Source organism: Eleutherodactylus coqui, chromosome 3 (genome assembly GCF_035609145.1).
Source record: "Eleutherodactylus coqui strain aEleCoq1 chromosome 3, aEleCoq1.hap1, whole genome shotgun sequence".
Taxonomy (NCBI): Eukaryota; Metazoa; Chordata; class Amphibia; order Anura; family Eleutherodactylidae; genus Eleutherodactylus; species Eleutherodactylus coqui.
Window position 1 is genome coordinate 16,636,666 of NC_089839.1, and position 17,399 is coordinate 16,654,064.

At 44.9% G+C, this 17,399-nt stretch overlaps 1 protein-coding gene across 1 annotated transcript in view; it reads right to left on the reverse strand.

Moving 5' to 3' along the window:
* DISP1 (dispatched RND transporter family member 1) overlaps window positions 1–17,399 on the reverse strand; it is a 96,269-nt gene that overhangs the window by 20,041 nt on the left and 58,829 nt on the right. The window contains exons 4-5 of the mRNA XM_066595183.1: window positions 14,531–14,560; window positions 2,180–2,303 (exon numbers count right to left, since the gene is read on the reverse strand). Of these exons, the coding sequence (XP_066451280.1) occupies window positions 2,180–2,303; window positions 14,531–14,560 (154 nt within the window). The remainder of the gene's footprint in view (window positions 1–2,179; window positions 2,304–14,530; window positions 14,561–17,399) is intronic.

Genomic DNA, 17,399 nt, shown 5'->3' on the forward strand with positions numbered 1-17,399 from the left:
AAAAATAAAAAGTTAAAAAAGTATTAAAAAATAGTTTTAAAAAAATTAAAAATTCCCAAACCATTTTCCCCTTTACTATGTAAAAAAAAGAAAAATCACATATGTTGTATCACGGCGTTCGTAATGATCCAGGGAAAAAAGTTATTTAACCTGCAAAGTACATGTCATGGAAAAAAAAATACTAAAAAAATGGTTAGCTAATTTTGCATATCTTGCCTTACAAAAAACGGAATAGAAAGGGATCAAATAATCGCATTGATAAACAAATGTACTAAAAAGTACAACTTGTCCCGCCAAAAAAAAAATCCTTCACAGCAGCGTTGACACAAAAAAAATATTTAAAAAAAAGTCTAAAAAAGTTACAAAAAAAAAAATATATAAATTTGGTATTGACGTAATTGCATCGGTCTGCAGGATTAATTGAACATATCATTTATACTGCGACCATATGAAGCATTGATTCCAATGCATCCGCTCAGATGGGCGATTTTCCAGCACGTAAAATCGGCCAGCCGGAAAAGATAGCGCATACAGAGCGCATTCCGGACGGAAAATATAGAACTCGTCCTGCCTTTTTGCAAGAATATGTAGCCGGTTCGCATAGAAGCCTATGGGAGCCTATGAGAGCCATTAGAAAAGGGGGAGGGGCAGGGAGGTGGGAGGGAGTTTAGCAGTACTAATGGCCAACGGAAATCGGGGCTGTGGCGTATATACGCTGCAGTCCGGTGGCCTGAATAAAAGAAACGGGAGATTTAGCCGCGACTTGGACGTGGCTTTCTTCCGTTTATGCGCAACACCCGTGTAAAGGAGCCCTTATAAAACACGTCCTGTTGCGAAATACGAAGAAAAAAAAGCCTTCCAAAAATAAGCGTTGTGCTCCACATATTTTTCAAAGAGCGATTGCATGTTTCAGATTTGTGATAGAAAACACAGATGTATCAAATCCCAAAATTGGCCAAAATATGACATTTTTTAATTTCAAATTCCTTGTTAGCTTTTAATTTATAGCTTCTTGTGTTTTTCCTTTGACCTGACAAAGGGAACGCTTAAAGCAGCTCTGTGGGGCAAAATCTTCTCCCGAGATTGGGGGGAAGAGTTATATTACTTGTCGTCCAGCCAGTATTCATTCATCCAACATGGCCACCACAATTTCCGAACGCACGCTGTACAGCGGCAGGCACTTTAATGCTGCTTTCTGATAGGCTAGCTCTGATTACATAAGAACTGCAGGCCAATCAGAGAGTAGATATAGCACATCCGGTAGTCAGAAGATTGTGGTGGCCATCTTGGACAAGCAAAAACAGAGCCTGTAACCCGCGGATCTGCGGGTAAATGGCGCAGAGGAGAGAAATTTGTTCCGGGACTAGAGGGTCACTTTAAAGGGCATCTGTCCATTTCCCCTATTTCCCAATTCTAGCCATAGATGGAGGAAATGTAGACAAACCCAAGCATACGTTTAGTTTCATGGTCTGTACCTCCATGGCTCCTGAAATTACCATTTAATATTTCCGCCATTTAAGGTCACTACTGGTAGATGAAGGAAAATGTTACGGACAGACTCCCTTTAAAGGGATATTTTCATGATTGACCATAGGATAGGTGATAAAAATCTGATTGGTGGGGTCTCACCATTGCAACCCCCACCGATCCCGAGAGAGTCCAGTGTCCCCCTCTCCTCCTTACAGTGGGCTTGCTACACCCCCCCCCCCCCACCCCCCATAGTGAGGAGGAGATTGAATGGAAACATGGCCATCTTCAATGGGACTGCGGGAGGTAGCCGAGCGCTCAACTATATGTCAGCCCCATTTAAACGAATGGAGCAGGGCTACTTATGGACAGCCACCGCTCCACCCACTGTGGGGGATGCATTGAGGAGGAGGGGGAGACCCGGTACCCCTCTTGGCTGTGAAACCCCCACCAATCGGACTTTATTACCAGTCCTATGGATATGTGATAAAAGCCAATTTGGGGATCCGTAGCCATGGGAGGGTGCAGAGGAAGCAGTTGCACCTTGGCCCAGATGACTGAAGAGGCTAAAAGGCCTGACTACTACAAAACAAGACCCCAGTATATAAATGCATACGGTAGGTGGAAGGCCGCTTACAGATTTGGCTTTGGGGCCCAGAAGCTTGAAGCTACACATAGACGTCTAGAAAGTGATGCGTTCAACCATACGTACCAGCAGCGGATCAGAAAAGTCTGGGAGATCGGGCACTAAGATGCCAATCAGGGCGCAGACGACGATCAGCACGGTACACATTCCCAGAACCACCACAGGCCAATCTGCTATCAAAGCGGCATAACTAAAAGAGAACAGATGACGTCATCAGACTTTTATTTGATCAAATTAATAATATTCACAATTAACGCATGTGGCCAGGAAGGAATTGGGAAAGAAGTTACATCAATTGGGCTTTCTTGTGTATTTCTTGCGTTCGTGAAAAAATGCAGTAAATACGGAAACAACAAAGTCGTTAAAAATGTGTATGCACCAAAGACGCATGTAAACACAGTGAAAATGGTGCTTTTTCACAGACAAAAATTGCATAGGCCCTATACAGTCTGACTCTTTCTGTTCTGTACAGATCACTTCTCAGCAGTCATCGTATTATCATCACAGCCAGGATTATAAGGACAGGTGACACCTATATAAAGCAACACAAGCACTACCATGCACAATAGGTAATAGTCATAGTTCACCTCCTCCCCCTCCCTGCACAGACCACAGAGCACGTCCACAACACTCTCTCATAGAAATCAATAGATGATGATCATAGCTCACCTCCTCCCACTCCCTGCACAGGCCACAGAGCATGTTCACAACATTCTCCCATAGAAATCTCACTAAATCATCAAAAGTCCGACAAACTGTAAGGGGTTGTCAACAGGTAGTTTCAGGTATGTCCAACTACAAAACGGGTTTGATGGTCTTGAGTTTTTGGAAATCAAGGAGGTCCAACTTTTGGGAAACCGGCAAGTAATCTTATGAGACGTTTGCATGCTGTTTTTAGTTGAATTCTCCCTTTCAGCTGGGCAGATGCAACCGAGCTCCATGGCCAGACAGAACGTGTGTTGGCAGGGGCGTAACTATAGAGGGTGCAGGGGATGCGGTTGCACCCGGGCCCAGGAGCCTTAGGGGGCCCATAAGGCCTCTCATCTCCATATAGGGAGCCCGGTACTATGAATAAAGCATTATAGTTGGGGGCCCTGTTACAGGTTTAGCATTGGGGCCCAGAAGCTTCAAGTCATGTCTCTGTGCAGCATAAGTTAGGTATGGGTACGGGTACAGATAGAGGGGGTGCCCCAGCTCACGTTTTGCATCAGGGCCCCTGAGCCTTTAGTTACGCCCCTGTGTGTTGGGTAAAGTTGGGGGTGAGAAGCGGCTCTTCCAACTGTTGGAAGCCTCAAAAACTCTCAAGGTGAACATTGCACCAATATAAATGATATAGTCGGGGGAGAGACACCATGTTCTTTATGGCCAACCCAAGTGTGGTTCTCCTCCTATGACTTCAGAACCAGATTTTAAAGGGATTCCATCAGCTCCTATGAGTCCCATAAACTAAAGTTAGGGCTCATAGTCCCCGGAGCGCTGAGTCCAGGGATTTGTTACCCTCATGCTCCCCTTCCTCCCTGTTCCTGCGCTGTTATAGATGAACGTCTAGAATCGGGAACTGACCTCTATTAAGTTTCTCATAGGGCGTATGGACATGGTTATGGACAACCCCTCTACAATGCGGCATCTGAGAGGTAAGTGTTTCGGGGTGGTGTGAGGAGTTCTCCGGCGCCTGCGGTGACCTTCTGGCAGGTGCAGAGCTCATCTATGTCAGCGCAGTTTTGGAAGCAGAGCACAGGCTCAGGGCTGTGCAATAACTTGGCATTAGACTGTCGCCGGTGATCTCATCCAAGGGATTGTCTGAGTGCCGCGCCGCTCTCATACACACATTTATTAAGTAGACAGAGGTGAAAGCTACAAATTCCAGATGATTGAAATGTGAGGACGGAGCAGCCAAAGTACAGATCAAACTGCTCACAGCACGAGGCCCAAATATAGGCTAATGCCACGCACAAAACTCTGGACACAGCTTAGATACACCTTAGATACTCTGCAGTGCAAATGTGTTCTCTGATGCAGATGGAAGGATAAACAGGAGCGATGAAGTCATGAGAGACGGATAGATTCATGAGATAGACAAGAGAGACGAACAGAGAGTCATGAGATAGACAGGAGAGAGGAAAGAGAGTCATTAGATAGACAGGAGAGAGGATAGAGAGTCATTAGATAGACATGAGAAATGAATAGAGAGTCATGAGATAAACAGGAGCGATGAAGTCATGAGAGACGGATAGATTCATAAGATAGACAGGAGAGATGAACAGAGAGTCATGAGATAGACAGGAGAGAGGATAGAGAGTCATTAGATAGACAGGAGAGATGAATAGAGAGTCATTAGATAGACAGGAGAAATGAATAGAGAGTCATAAGATAGACAGGAGAGATGAACAGAGAGTCATGAGATAGACAGGAGAGAGGATAGAGAGTCATTAGATAGACAGGAGAGATGAACAGAGAGTCATTAGATAGACAGGAGAAATGAATAGAGAGTCATTAGATAGACAGGAGAGATGAATAGAGAGTCATGAGAGACAAGAGAGAGGATAGAGAGTCATGAGATAGACAGGAGACAGATAGAGTCATGAGATAGACAGGAGAGATGAACAGAGAGTCATGAGATAGACAGGAGAGAGGATAGAGAGTCATTAGATAGACAGGAGAGATGAACAGAGAGTCATGAGATAGACAGGAGAGATGAACAGAGAGTCATGAGATAGACAGGAGAGAGGATAGAGAGTCATTAGATAGACAGGAGAAATGAACAGAGAGTCATGAGATAGACAGGAGAGATGAACAGAGAGTCATGAGATAGACAGGAGAGATGAACAGAGAGTCATGAGATAGACAGGAGAGATGAACAGAGAGTCATGAGATAGACAGGAGAGATGAACAGAGAGTCATGAGATAGACAGGAGAGAGAGGATAGAGAGTCATGAGATAGACAGGAGAGATGAACAGGGAGTCATGAGATAGACAGGAGAGAGAGGATAGAGAGTCATGAGATAGACAGGAGAGATGAACAGGGAGTCATGAGATAGACATGAGAGAGGATAGAGAGTCATTAGATAGACATGAGAGAGGATAGAGAGTCATTAGATAGACAGGAGAGATGAACAGAGAGTCATGAGATAGACAGGAGAGATGAACAGAGAGTCATGAGATAGACAGGAGAGATGAACAGAGAGTCATTAGATAGACAGGAGAGATGAACAGAGAGTCATGAGATAGACAGGAGAGATGAACAGAGAGTCATTAGATAGACAGGAGAGATGAACAGAGAGTCATGAGATAGACAGGAGAGAGAGGATAGAGAGTCATTAGATAGACAGGAGAGATGAACAGAGAGTCATGAGATGAACAGGAGAGAGGATAGAGAGTCATTAGATAGATAGGAGAAATGAATAGAGAGTCATGAGATAGACAAGAGAGAGGATAGAGAGTCATGAGATAGACAAGAGAGAGGATAGAGAGTCATTAGATAGACAGGAGAGAGGCTAGAGTCATTATATAGACAGGAGAGAGGATAGAGAGTCATTAGATAGACAGGAGAAATGAATAGAGAGTCATGAGATAGACAGGAGAGCTGAATAGAGAGTCATGAGAGACAAGAGAGAGGATAGAGAGTCATGAGATAGACAGGAGAGCTGAACAGAGAGTCATGAGAGACAGATAGATTCATGAGATAGACAAGAGAGATGAACAGAGAGTCATGAAATAGACAGGAGAGAGGATAGAGAGTCATTAGATAGACAGGAGAGAGGATAGAGAGTCATGAGATAGACAGGAGACAGATAGAATCATGAGAGACGGATAGATTCATGAGATAGACAAGAGAGAGGATAGAGAGTCATGAGATAGACAGGAGAGAGGATAGAGAGTCATTAGATAGACAGGAGAGATGAATAGAGAGTCATGAGATAGACAGGAGACAGATAGAATCATGAGAGACGGATAGATTCATGAGATAGACAAGAGAGATGAACAGAGATTCATGAGAGGCAAGAGAGAGGATAGAGAGTCATGAGATAGACGAGAGAGGATAGAGAGTCATGAGATAGACAAGAGACAGAGAGTCATGAGATAGACAGGAGATAGATAGAGTCATGAGAGACGGATAGATTCATGAGATAGACAAGAGAGATGAATACAGAGTCATGAGATAGACAAGAGAGAGGATAGAGAGTCATGAGATAGACAGGGAACAGAGAGTCCGGAGATAGACAGGAAAGATGAATAGAGAGTCATGAGATAGACAAGATGGATGAATAGAGAGTCATGAGATAGGAGAGACGGATAGATTCATGAGAGAGATGATAGAAAGCCATGAGATAGACAGGAGACAGACAGAGTCCTGTGAGACGGATAGATTCATGAGATAGACAAGAGAGATGAATAGAGAATCATGAGACAGACAAGAGAGATGAATAGAGAGTCATGAGAGACAAGAGAGATGAATAGAGAGTCATGAGATAGACAGGAGAGAGATAAAGTCATGAGAGACGGATAGATTAATGAGACAGACAAGAGAGATGAATAGAGAGTTATGAGATAGACAAGAGAGATGAATAGAGAGTTATGAGATAGACAGGAGAGAGACAGAGTCATGCGATAGGAGAGACGGATAGATTCATGAGATAGACAGGAGAGGATAGAAAGCCATGAGATAGACTGGAGACAGACAGAGTCATGAAATAGGAGAGATGATAGTCATGAGATAGACAGGAGAGATGATAAGAGTCATGAGATAGACAGGAGACAGACAGAGTCAAGAGATAGGAGAGACGGATAGATCCATGAGATAAGGCCCATTTACACGGAGCGATGATAGCTTTAAAAAAAAGGCGATCGTTTTAGCGATAATCGTTGCGTCTAAATGTGCGCCCATCATGCACTTTTCGGGCACTGATAGCTGATCGTTAAATTCAGTCCAACCTAAAAATCGTTGTTCAGCCTTATCAGCAGTTCTCCCCGGGGAGTGCTGATAGCATTCTTTCCTGTTAGAGAACAAAGGATCTGAGCGCTGATAATAGCCCTCAGGCTATTAACTGCTTTCAGCTAAGGCTTCATTTGCACACTTAATTGCTCTTAAATAGCTGAGTAGCTACCTAATAGTTTATGCAAATGATCGCTCAAAGCTGTCCCTCAAACTGTCGCTTGAGCGATCTTTGAGCGATCATTGGCCCGTGTAAATGGGCCTATAGACAGTGGAGATGATAGAGAGAGAGTCATGAGATAGGCAGGAGACAGACAGAGTCAGGAGATAGGAGAGAGGATAGTCATTAGATAGACAGGAGAGATAGAAAGTCATGATATAAAACAGGAAAGACAGATTGAGAGCCATGAGATAGAAGAGAGAGTCATGAGATAAGCATGAGAGATGATAAAAGAGTCATGAGATAGACAAGAGAGATTGATAGAGAGTCATGAGATAGGCAGGAGACAGTCATGAGATAAGAGAGATGATAGTCATTAGAGATGATCGAGTCATGAGATAAACAGGAGAGAGATTGAGAGCCATGAGATAGAAGAGAGAGTCATAAGGTAAACAGGAGAGATGATAAAAGAGTTGTCAGTTCGACAGGAGAGACGATAGAGAGCCAGACAGACTAGAGAGATGGATAGAGAGTCATGAGATAGAGAAAAGAGATAGTCATAAGATAGATGAGAGAGTCATGTGATATTAGAGAGACAGAGAGTCATTGGATAGACAGGAGAGAGAGGACAAAGCTAGGAGTGATAGAGCCCAAAGACAGATTGATTGAGCGTCATATGACAGATAGGAGAGTCAACGAGAAAGAAGCAATATGAGAAAGAGTCAACATGAGAGTCAATGAGAGAGACATATAGATGCATTCGAGTTATACAATGAGATGACCATTTTTAGTTTACTGATGGGCTAAGAGCACAACTGTGAGGACCTTGTCTTAAGGAGGTTATCCGGAGCCTAAACACCGATCCTCAGGATAGGCCATCGGTACGGATGTAGCAAAGTTTAACAAGACAATTAACACTTTAAAGGTGTTTTAAAATTGCCTCAGATGAGACAACTTGTTGTAGTGATGACCGATAAGACAAACTGTGCTACATCTGTATCAGATCGTTGAAGGGGAGGGGGTTAATGACTCCTGGCACCCCCACCAATCAGCTCTCTGAAGAGGCTGCAGCCCATTTGAGACAGTTGAGCGGTGTGGGTGTCAGGAGTCGGAGCTCCACCAATGTGATACCGATGACCTGTCCCAAGAACAGGTCATCATGTGCCGGCAGCCCCCGAGTCACGGAGAAGGACCAGTTCTGCTCCACAATGTTTCCTCTTTAATGCTTCTACATGACTTTGCTACAAACGTCCAAACCCCCTTCCGTCCCTGGATCTCCGTCTCCTCTACATAGCGCCCTTTGTTTTATATAGGCCACAAACTTCCCGATGGAATCCCACACACTGAGCTCCGAGAACAGACCTGGCAGTCACGGCCCCTAATCTCTTTCTTCTCTGCAAATGGCACAATTTCCATCAGGAAGTTACATTAATTCAGCTCTATAAATAAAATGGAACCAGAAACGTCAACTAACAGGACACGAAACTGCGCAAATCTGCAAGACGTGACTGCGATGGGGGCGAAAACTTCAAGATAAAGAGCCAGAGACAATGCTCTGTGAGCTGAACGGCAGCTGCACAAATCTTAGTGATCGTTGGCTACAATGGATCCGTTGAAGCGATTTAGCTCACAGAGCATTGTCCAGAGATTCCCAACTTCAGTCCTCAGGGACCGCCAGCAGGTCATGTTTTCAGGCTTTCCTCAGTATTGTACAGGTGATGTCATCATGGTCGGTGCCTCTGACATTGTCACGGATGTTCTTACAATGCGGAGGCATTACTGCTGCATGAGGACATTATTACTATGTGGAGGCATTACTACTGAATGGGGACATTATTACTATGTGGAGGCATTACTACTGCACAAGGATACTATTACTATGTGGAGGCATTACTACTGAATGGGGACATTATTACTATGTGGAGACATTACTACTGCACGGGGACATTATTACTATGTGGAGGCATTACTACTGCATGGGGACATTATTACTATGTGGAGGCATTACTACTGAATGGGGACATTATTACTATGTGGAGGCATTACTACTGCACGGGGACATTATTACTATGTGGAGGCATTACTACTGCACGGGGACATTATTACTATGTGGAGGCATTACTACTGCACGGGGACATTATTACTATGTGGAGGCATTACTACTGCACAAGGATACTATTACTATGTGGAGGCATTACTACTGAATGGGGACATTATTACTATGTGGAGGCATTACTACTGCACAAGGATACTATTACTATGTGGAGGCATTACTACTGAATGGGGACATTATTACTATGTGGAGGCATTACTACTGCACGGGGACATTATTACTATGTGGAGGCATTACTACTGCATGGGGATACTATTACTATGTGGAGGCATTACTACTGCACGGGGACATTATTACTATGTGGAGGCATTACTACTGCACGGGGACATTATTACTATGTGGAGGCATTACTACTGCACAAGGATACTATTACTATGTGGAGGCATTACTACTGAATGGGGACATTATTACTATGTGGAGGCATTACTACTGCACAAGGATACTATTACTATGTGGAGGCATTACTACTGCATGGGGACATTATTACTATGTGGAGGCATTACTACTGAATGGGGACATTATTACTATGTGGAGGCATTACTACTGCACGGGGACATTATTACTATGTGGAGGCATTACTACTGCACGGGGACATTATTACTATGTGGAGGCATTACTACTGCACAAGGATACTATTACTATGTGGAGGCATTACTACTGAATGGGGACATTATTACTATGTGGAGGCATTACTACTGCACAAGGATACTATTACTATGTGGAGGCATTACTACTGCATGGGGACATTATTACTATGTGGAGGCATTACTACTGAATGGGGACATTATTACTATGTGGAGGCATTACTACTGCATGGGGACATTATTACTATGTGGAGGCATTACTACTGAATGGGGACATTATTACTATGTGGAGGCATTACTACTGCATGGGGACATTATTACTATGTGGAGGCATTACTACTGCATGGGGACATTATTACTATGTGGAGGCATTACTACTGCATGGGGACATTATTACTATGTGGAGGCATTACTACTGCACGGGGACATTATTACTATGTGGAGGCATTACTACTGCATGGGGACATTATTACTATGTGGAGGCATTACTACTGAATGGGGACATTATTACTATGTGGAGGCATTACTACTGCACGGGGACATTATTACTATGTGGAGGCATTACTACTGCACGGGGACATTATTACTATGTGGAGGCATTACTACTGCACGGGGACATTATTACTATGTGGAGGCATTACTACTGCACAAGGATACTATTACTATGTGGAGGCATTACTACTGAATGGGGACATTATTACTATGTGGAGGCATTACTACTGCACAAGGATACTATTACTATGTGGAGGCATTACTACTGAATGGGGACATTATTACTATGTGGAGGCATTACTACTGCACGGGGACATTATTACTATGTGGAGGCATTACTACTGCACGGGGACATTATTACTATGTGGAGGCATTACTACTGCACAAGGATACTATTACTATGTGGAGGCATTACTACTGAATGGGGACATTATTACTATGTGGAGGCATTACTACTGCACAAGGATACTATTACTATGTGGAGGCATTACTACTGAATGGGGACATTATTACTATGTGGAGACATTACTACTGCATGGGGACATTATTACTATGTGGAGACATTACTACTGCACGGGGACATTATTACTATGTGGAGGCATTACTACTGCATGGGGACATTATTACTATGTGGAGACATTACTACTGCATGGGGACATTATTACTATGTGGAGACATTACTACTGCACGGGGACATTATTACTATGTGGAGACATTACTACTGCACAGGGACATTATTACTATGTGGAGGCATTACTACTGCATGGGGACATTATTACTATGTGGAGACATTACTACTGCACGGGGACATTATTACTATGTGGAGACATTACTACTGCACGGGGACATTATTACTATGTGGAGGCATTACTACTGCACGAGGACATTATTACTATGTGGAGGCATTACTACTGAATGGGGACATTATTACTATGTGGAGACATTACTACTGCACGGGGACATTATTACTATGTGGAGGCATTACTACTGAATGGGGACATTATTACTATGTGGAGACATTACTACTGCATGGGGACATTATTACTATGTGGAGGCATTACTACTGCATGGGGACATTATTACTATGTGGAGACATTACTACTGCATGGGGACATTATTACTATGTGGAGACATTACTACTGCATGGGGACATTATTACTATGTGGAGACATTACTACTGCACGGGGACATTATTACTATGTGGAGGCATTACTACTGCATGGGGACATTATTACTATGTGGAGACATTACTACTGCACGGGGACATTATTACTATGTGGAGGCATTACTACTGCATGGGGACATTATTACTATGTGGAGGCATTACTACTGCACGGGGACATTAGTACTGTGCAGAGGCATTACTGTTGCATGGGGACATTATTACTATGTGGAGACATTACTACTGCGCGGGGACATTACTCCTATGTGGAGGCATTACTACTGCACGGAGACATTATTACTATGTGGAGGCATTACTACTGCACGTAGACATTATTACTATGTGGAGGCATTACTACTGCACGGAGACATTATTACTATGTGGAGGCATTACTACTGCACGGGGACATTATTACTATGTGGAGACATTACTACTGCACGGGGACAGTATTACTATGTGGAGGCATTACTACTGCACGGGGACATTATTACTATGTGGAGGCATTACTACTGCACGGGGACATTATTACTATGTGGAGGCATTACTACTGCACAGGGACATTATTACTATGTGGAGGTATTACTACTGCACAGGGACATTATTACTATGTGGAGGCATTACTACTAGAGATGAGCGAGCATACTCGCTAAAGACAATTGCTCGATCGAGCATTGTCCTTAGCGAGTACTTGCCCGCTCGGGAGAAAAGGTTCGGCTGCCGGCGTGGGTGAGAGGTGAGTTGCGGCAGTCAGTAGGGGGTAGCGGGGGCGGGCGGGGGGGGAGGGAGAGAGAGATCTCCCCTCCTTTCCTCCCCGCTCTCCCCCGCTGCCGGCAGCCAAACCTTTTCTCCTGTTCGAGCAATTGTCCTTAGCGAGTATGCTCGCTCATCTCTAATTACTACTGCATGGGGACATTATTACTATGTGGAGGCATTACTGCTGCATGGGGATACTATTACTATGTGGAGGCATTACTGCTGCATGGGGACATTATTACTATGTGGAGGCATTACTACTGCACGGGGACATTATTACTGCGGAGGGGCATGCAGGGGCATTGCTACTGTGGAGGGAGTAGGCAAAGCATTACTACAGCATAAGGACATTATTATGAAGGAGGACATACAGGGGTAGTATTAATGAACAAAGGTGTTACTACAGTATGGGGGGCAATATGACTGAGAGGGGTGTACAGGGTATTATTATTGTGTGGGAACATTATTACTGAGCAGGGGCATCAATACTACACAGCGGCATTATTATCGAGCGGGGACATATGGAGGCATCACTACTGTGGGGGGTATTATTACTGAGCGAAGACACGAAAGGCATTATTACTGAGCAAAGGCATTACGACTGCATGGGAAGCATTATTTTTGAGGGGCACATACGGGGGGCATTATTACCGGACATTATTACTGAGGGGGTTTAGGCAAAGCATTATTATGTAGGGGCATTATTACTCCACAGGGACATTATAATTATGTGGGGACACAAGGGGAGTGGCTTAAGATAACAAGGGTGTGTCCCAACATAAAAATAACCGCTCCTACAAGAATGAGCCCTCTTTTCATTGTGCAGCTGTTGGGACTCATTCACTGACAGCAAGCAGAAATCTTGACACACAGCGAGGAATTCAAACTAAAAGTATATAAAAAAAACATACCATTTTTATTTCTATAAAACCCTTTGAATATCAGTTTTCTAAACCTGCAGCCCTCGCCAGATTCCAGAATAATTAACGGCCGGCGCCTGCAGTTTTAATGCCCAAAAACTGGACCGCGAGTAACAACTCGAAGCGATAAGTCAGCCGCATCCTGGAAAACTATGACAAATGCTGGAATAACATTACGAATCGGTGGTGTAATGACAGCGGCCAAGTGTGAACTCCGCAGGGACATTATTAGTTCCCACATAAAACGCTCAGCTGTGACGCCCACTCATGCGGGATCCTCCCGGCTGACATTCACAGGCTGCGCTGGTCGCGTTACGTTAGTCACAGATCGGCGGCAGGAAAAACAGCCCTGAATAGCGTCTCGTAAATATTAGCTCAACTCTCATGTAAGAAAATATCTGTGTATGATGGAGTGGAAGGCTCCACGGGGGGGAGGTTATATACCGGTGGTCTCCGACCGATGGCTCACCAACTTTGGGGTTGTAGCGGCACGACAGCTGGAAAGCCACGAGTCAAAGACCACTGATATATAATGTGACCAAGAACCACTGACAGGCAGTGGAGAGGGTGGGCATCACTGGCTACAGACAAGAGGCGCTGCAGCATCTGCGCTATGGAGGGCCAAGATAAACTGGAGAGCCATCGGTTGGAAATTATTAATAGGGCTCCTGCTCACGGGCGGATATTTACTTTTTAATCCGCGGTCGGAGTCCGGACCACGAATCTGCAGCAAATACATTACTTACTATGGAGATCCGCCGCTTCTTCCACACGAGCGGAAATCGATTGCGATTTCCGCTTGCAAATGAAAAATCGCAGCATGCTCCATTTTTGTGCGGATTTCGCACGGAGGGCTTTCATTGAAGTCAATGGAAGCTGTCCGACTCGCGGCCCGTCGGCAATGGAAAATTGCGGACAGGTCGCGAATTTCGCGTCATCGCCTAGCGACAGCACCGGAAAAAGAAAAAAAATGTTTTAAAAAATCCGTACTGTGCATGTGTAACGGCGAGCCGCCGGATCGATCCGCAGTACAGAATGTCCGGCGATAGAGCAGGTACGTGCGGGCGCCGCTGTTGTCAGAGCCGGATTCCGCTAGCATTATAAGACTAGTGCCAGACGAAAGGGAGCGGAAAAATGGTGGCAGGGACAGGAGCCCAAATAGGGGACAAATAGGGTCAGGATAGTAATATTCTGGGTGGGACTGAGACTACCAGCCAGATGAGAGGAGCGAGGGTCACCCTAAATAAATCCAATGGCCGCTGTGCAATATAAAGTATTGTCCACCTAAATCATCGTTTACCTTTTAGGAAGCTGGAACGGTTTTGCGGTTCTGTGAAGAAAACACAAAAAAGTGACATCAGTAAAAAAATAAAACATGAAGAATACACAATAAAATAATAATACAAAGGATAAAGTAAAGAACAATTATATTCCCGGCCGGCAGGGCTGGGTAGAGGTTGGCAGAGTCCTCCGTCTCACCCGTGAGCCCACATGACGCCCTTGTCACCGCCACATATAACATGCATGTGCCCCCTCCACTGAAGTCTGTCCCCAAACAGACATTATATTTACTCTATATGGATATTCCTCCGACCCGGCCATGCCGTCACCTCTACCGTATATACATGAACAAGGTCCCCCCAAAGGGCCATTGAAAGAGCATTAAATGGCCAAGACAAGAGTCCAAAGGGTCTTTATGCGATCCAAAATTCAGGCAAAAATGTTCCTAAGAGCGGGCACATGGGGTCAGTCGGGGCGCTGCTCATTGTGTTGGTGTTTATTTCTAAACCAGTTACTGGCCCGTTAAATGGCGGGGATGTGTGGGAATGCGGGCAGCGGAAACAGGAAGTGGGCTATGGCCGTTGTATAGGAGCGCGGTAAGCGAAGAGACGAAAGAACGTTGTGGTTAGTTATCACTTCGGACTTTTTCTGGGCCGATCCCTCTCGTGGGAGCGTCAATTGCCAATTCTGCTGACGCAAGCACCAGCTCTCGCCGGCTCCCCACTAACAGCTAAGGCGCTGCTGGTGTAGCCGCATACGTCCGCCTAGGCCACGCTAAAGAAACCTTTGTTGAGTACGAGGACTGTGTTGATTTACCAATGTTCTTAAAAACCTTCTATGCAGAGCTCCAGGACTGCTAATATGTGGCCACGGCCATTACTAAAACATTGCATGTCCCCTACCTAGTGAGAACCACGGGAGACCGCACCTTCGCCCCACCTATGTACCACCACTAGGCAATCCGATGTTCCCTTGTCTCCATAAACCTAGCTGCCTTGGACATGTGCTCCTAGCTGCCCACCTAACCAAACCCAAGATGGCCAAGAGCAAGACCCAGTGTGATCAGCTGTTTGCCCTGGACTCCGCGTTCCGGAAGGGGTTGTGCAAGCTAGAATATCCTCTTTGGTATGAGCCCCGTGTGGCGCAGAGTGTTAAGGCAGCAGAAATGCAGTCCTAAGCTCTCGCTCATGACCTGAAGGTTGTGAGTTCTTCTCCTGTGTGGTTCAGATACCCAGCTTAAGGTTGACTCATCCTTCTGAGGTCGGTAAAATGAGTACCCAGCTTGGTAGGGGGGTAATAAATAAATAACCTGCAAGTGACTAAAAAGGACTTTTAGTAGTTAAAGCGGCACAGAGTATCTGCCATTGACTTTGTGCTCCCAGATATCACACTGCTTATTAAAGTCATCCAATACCGTGGAAATTTTTGCAGATGTCTCTACCATTTGTGTTTCATGGCACCAGTCACCAATAAATCCCAGCTGCCAGCCATGTCACAAACCTGTTGCGTTCCCAGTAACAAATGGAAGGTCGCAGCCTGGGAATGACATTGTGTAATTATGTGACCCCGTTCTTCCCCCAACTTCCTTCCAAGAAAAATGAAGAACACTCTACTAAGTCGAGAGAGAACCTGGAAATGTGCCATCCCGTGCCATGTTACTAATCTGCATGGGCACCAGATCAATGGCGCCCTCGTTACACAGGTAATAAAACAGACAGCACATATGAGAATCATAACCGGACAGAATAACCCTGCCGAGGCCGCAAATCCCTTTGAAGGTTTTAGGGAATGCGCCAACAGATGTTAAACAGCTTTAGGTGGAACTGAAGGATCTCGTTTCTCCTAATCATTTAAGTTTCCAAACTAAACACTTTCTTGAAGATCCATAGGGCTACTTGTCTGCAGCTTATCCCATTAGTTCTGCACCACAGCGGGGCGGCTCGTCCTTCCTCTCGGAGTGGTCAGATCATCATCAAGTGCCTGCAGGCAAGTAAAACTACTCCAACGCTGAAGTACATAAAATATTTACCTGGAGTCCTATATAAAACCACAAACAATACCCCGGGATATCATCAACACATGACCATCTAACTCCGCTGCATCAGCATTTTTCTCTAATCTGACACCCACTGGTCTAGAAATCCAATAAGGAACAACTGCTGGAAAACGAATGCTGCATTTCCTGTACCACAGGCGGCAAAAACAAGGAGGCGGCGGAACAGGAACTAAAGACTCACAATATCAGCCCACAAGGAATCAAGGTCAACATTCCCAGCTTTGAGTAACTCCAATCTAATTAGACCAATATCAATCTACACTGCTGTGTATGTGATCCACCGATCAGATTGACATCGGTCAAACCTTAGGAATCTATTTCCTGATGATGTCCATCAGATTGTCTGAATCTCCAAACCACCAGATGATAGCAAATTCAGCATAATGGCCAATTCTTACTCAATACTAGACTGAATGAAGAAGGAAATCCAATAGAGACTGATAGAAGGCCAATGGGGATGGATAGAGAGATACAGACCACATTATTAGAGCTCCCGGCCCTCTCACAATTGGCGCTTCCCTGTATGGTAATTCTCCCCGTGACCCCGGCGACAGCCAGCCAACACCACAACAGTGGGGATCGGTAAAAACACAAATCCTCTCTGACCGTTAACCCCTTACTTGCCACGATCACGGCACGTAAAGGGTGTACAGAGGGATTACGTTGCCCATGTTACCTTATCAGCCCTCTGCAATGTAATCCTTGGGGGCCGATGGGTTGCCAATGGCATACAGGTCTGCCATGGCCTATAACTGCTATGAGCAGCGATAATGTATTATCATAGCGATCACAGGAACACAGATTCAAGTTGCCTACAGGGTCGTAAAAATGT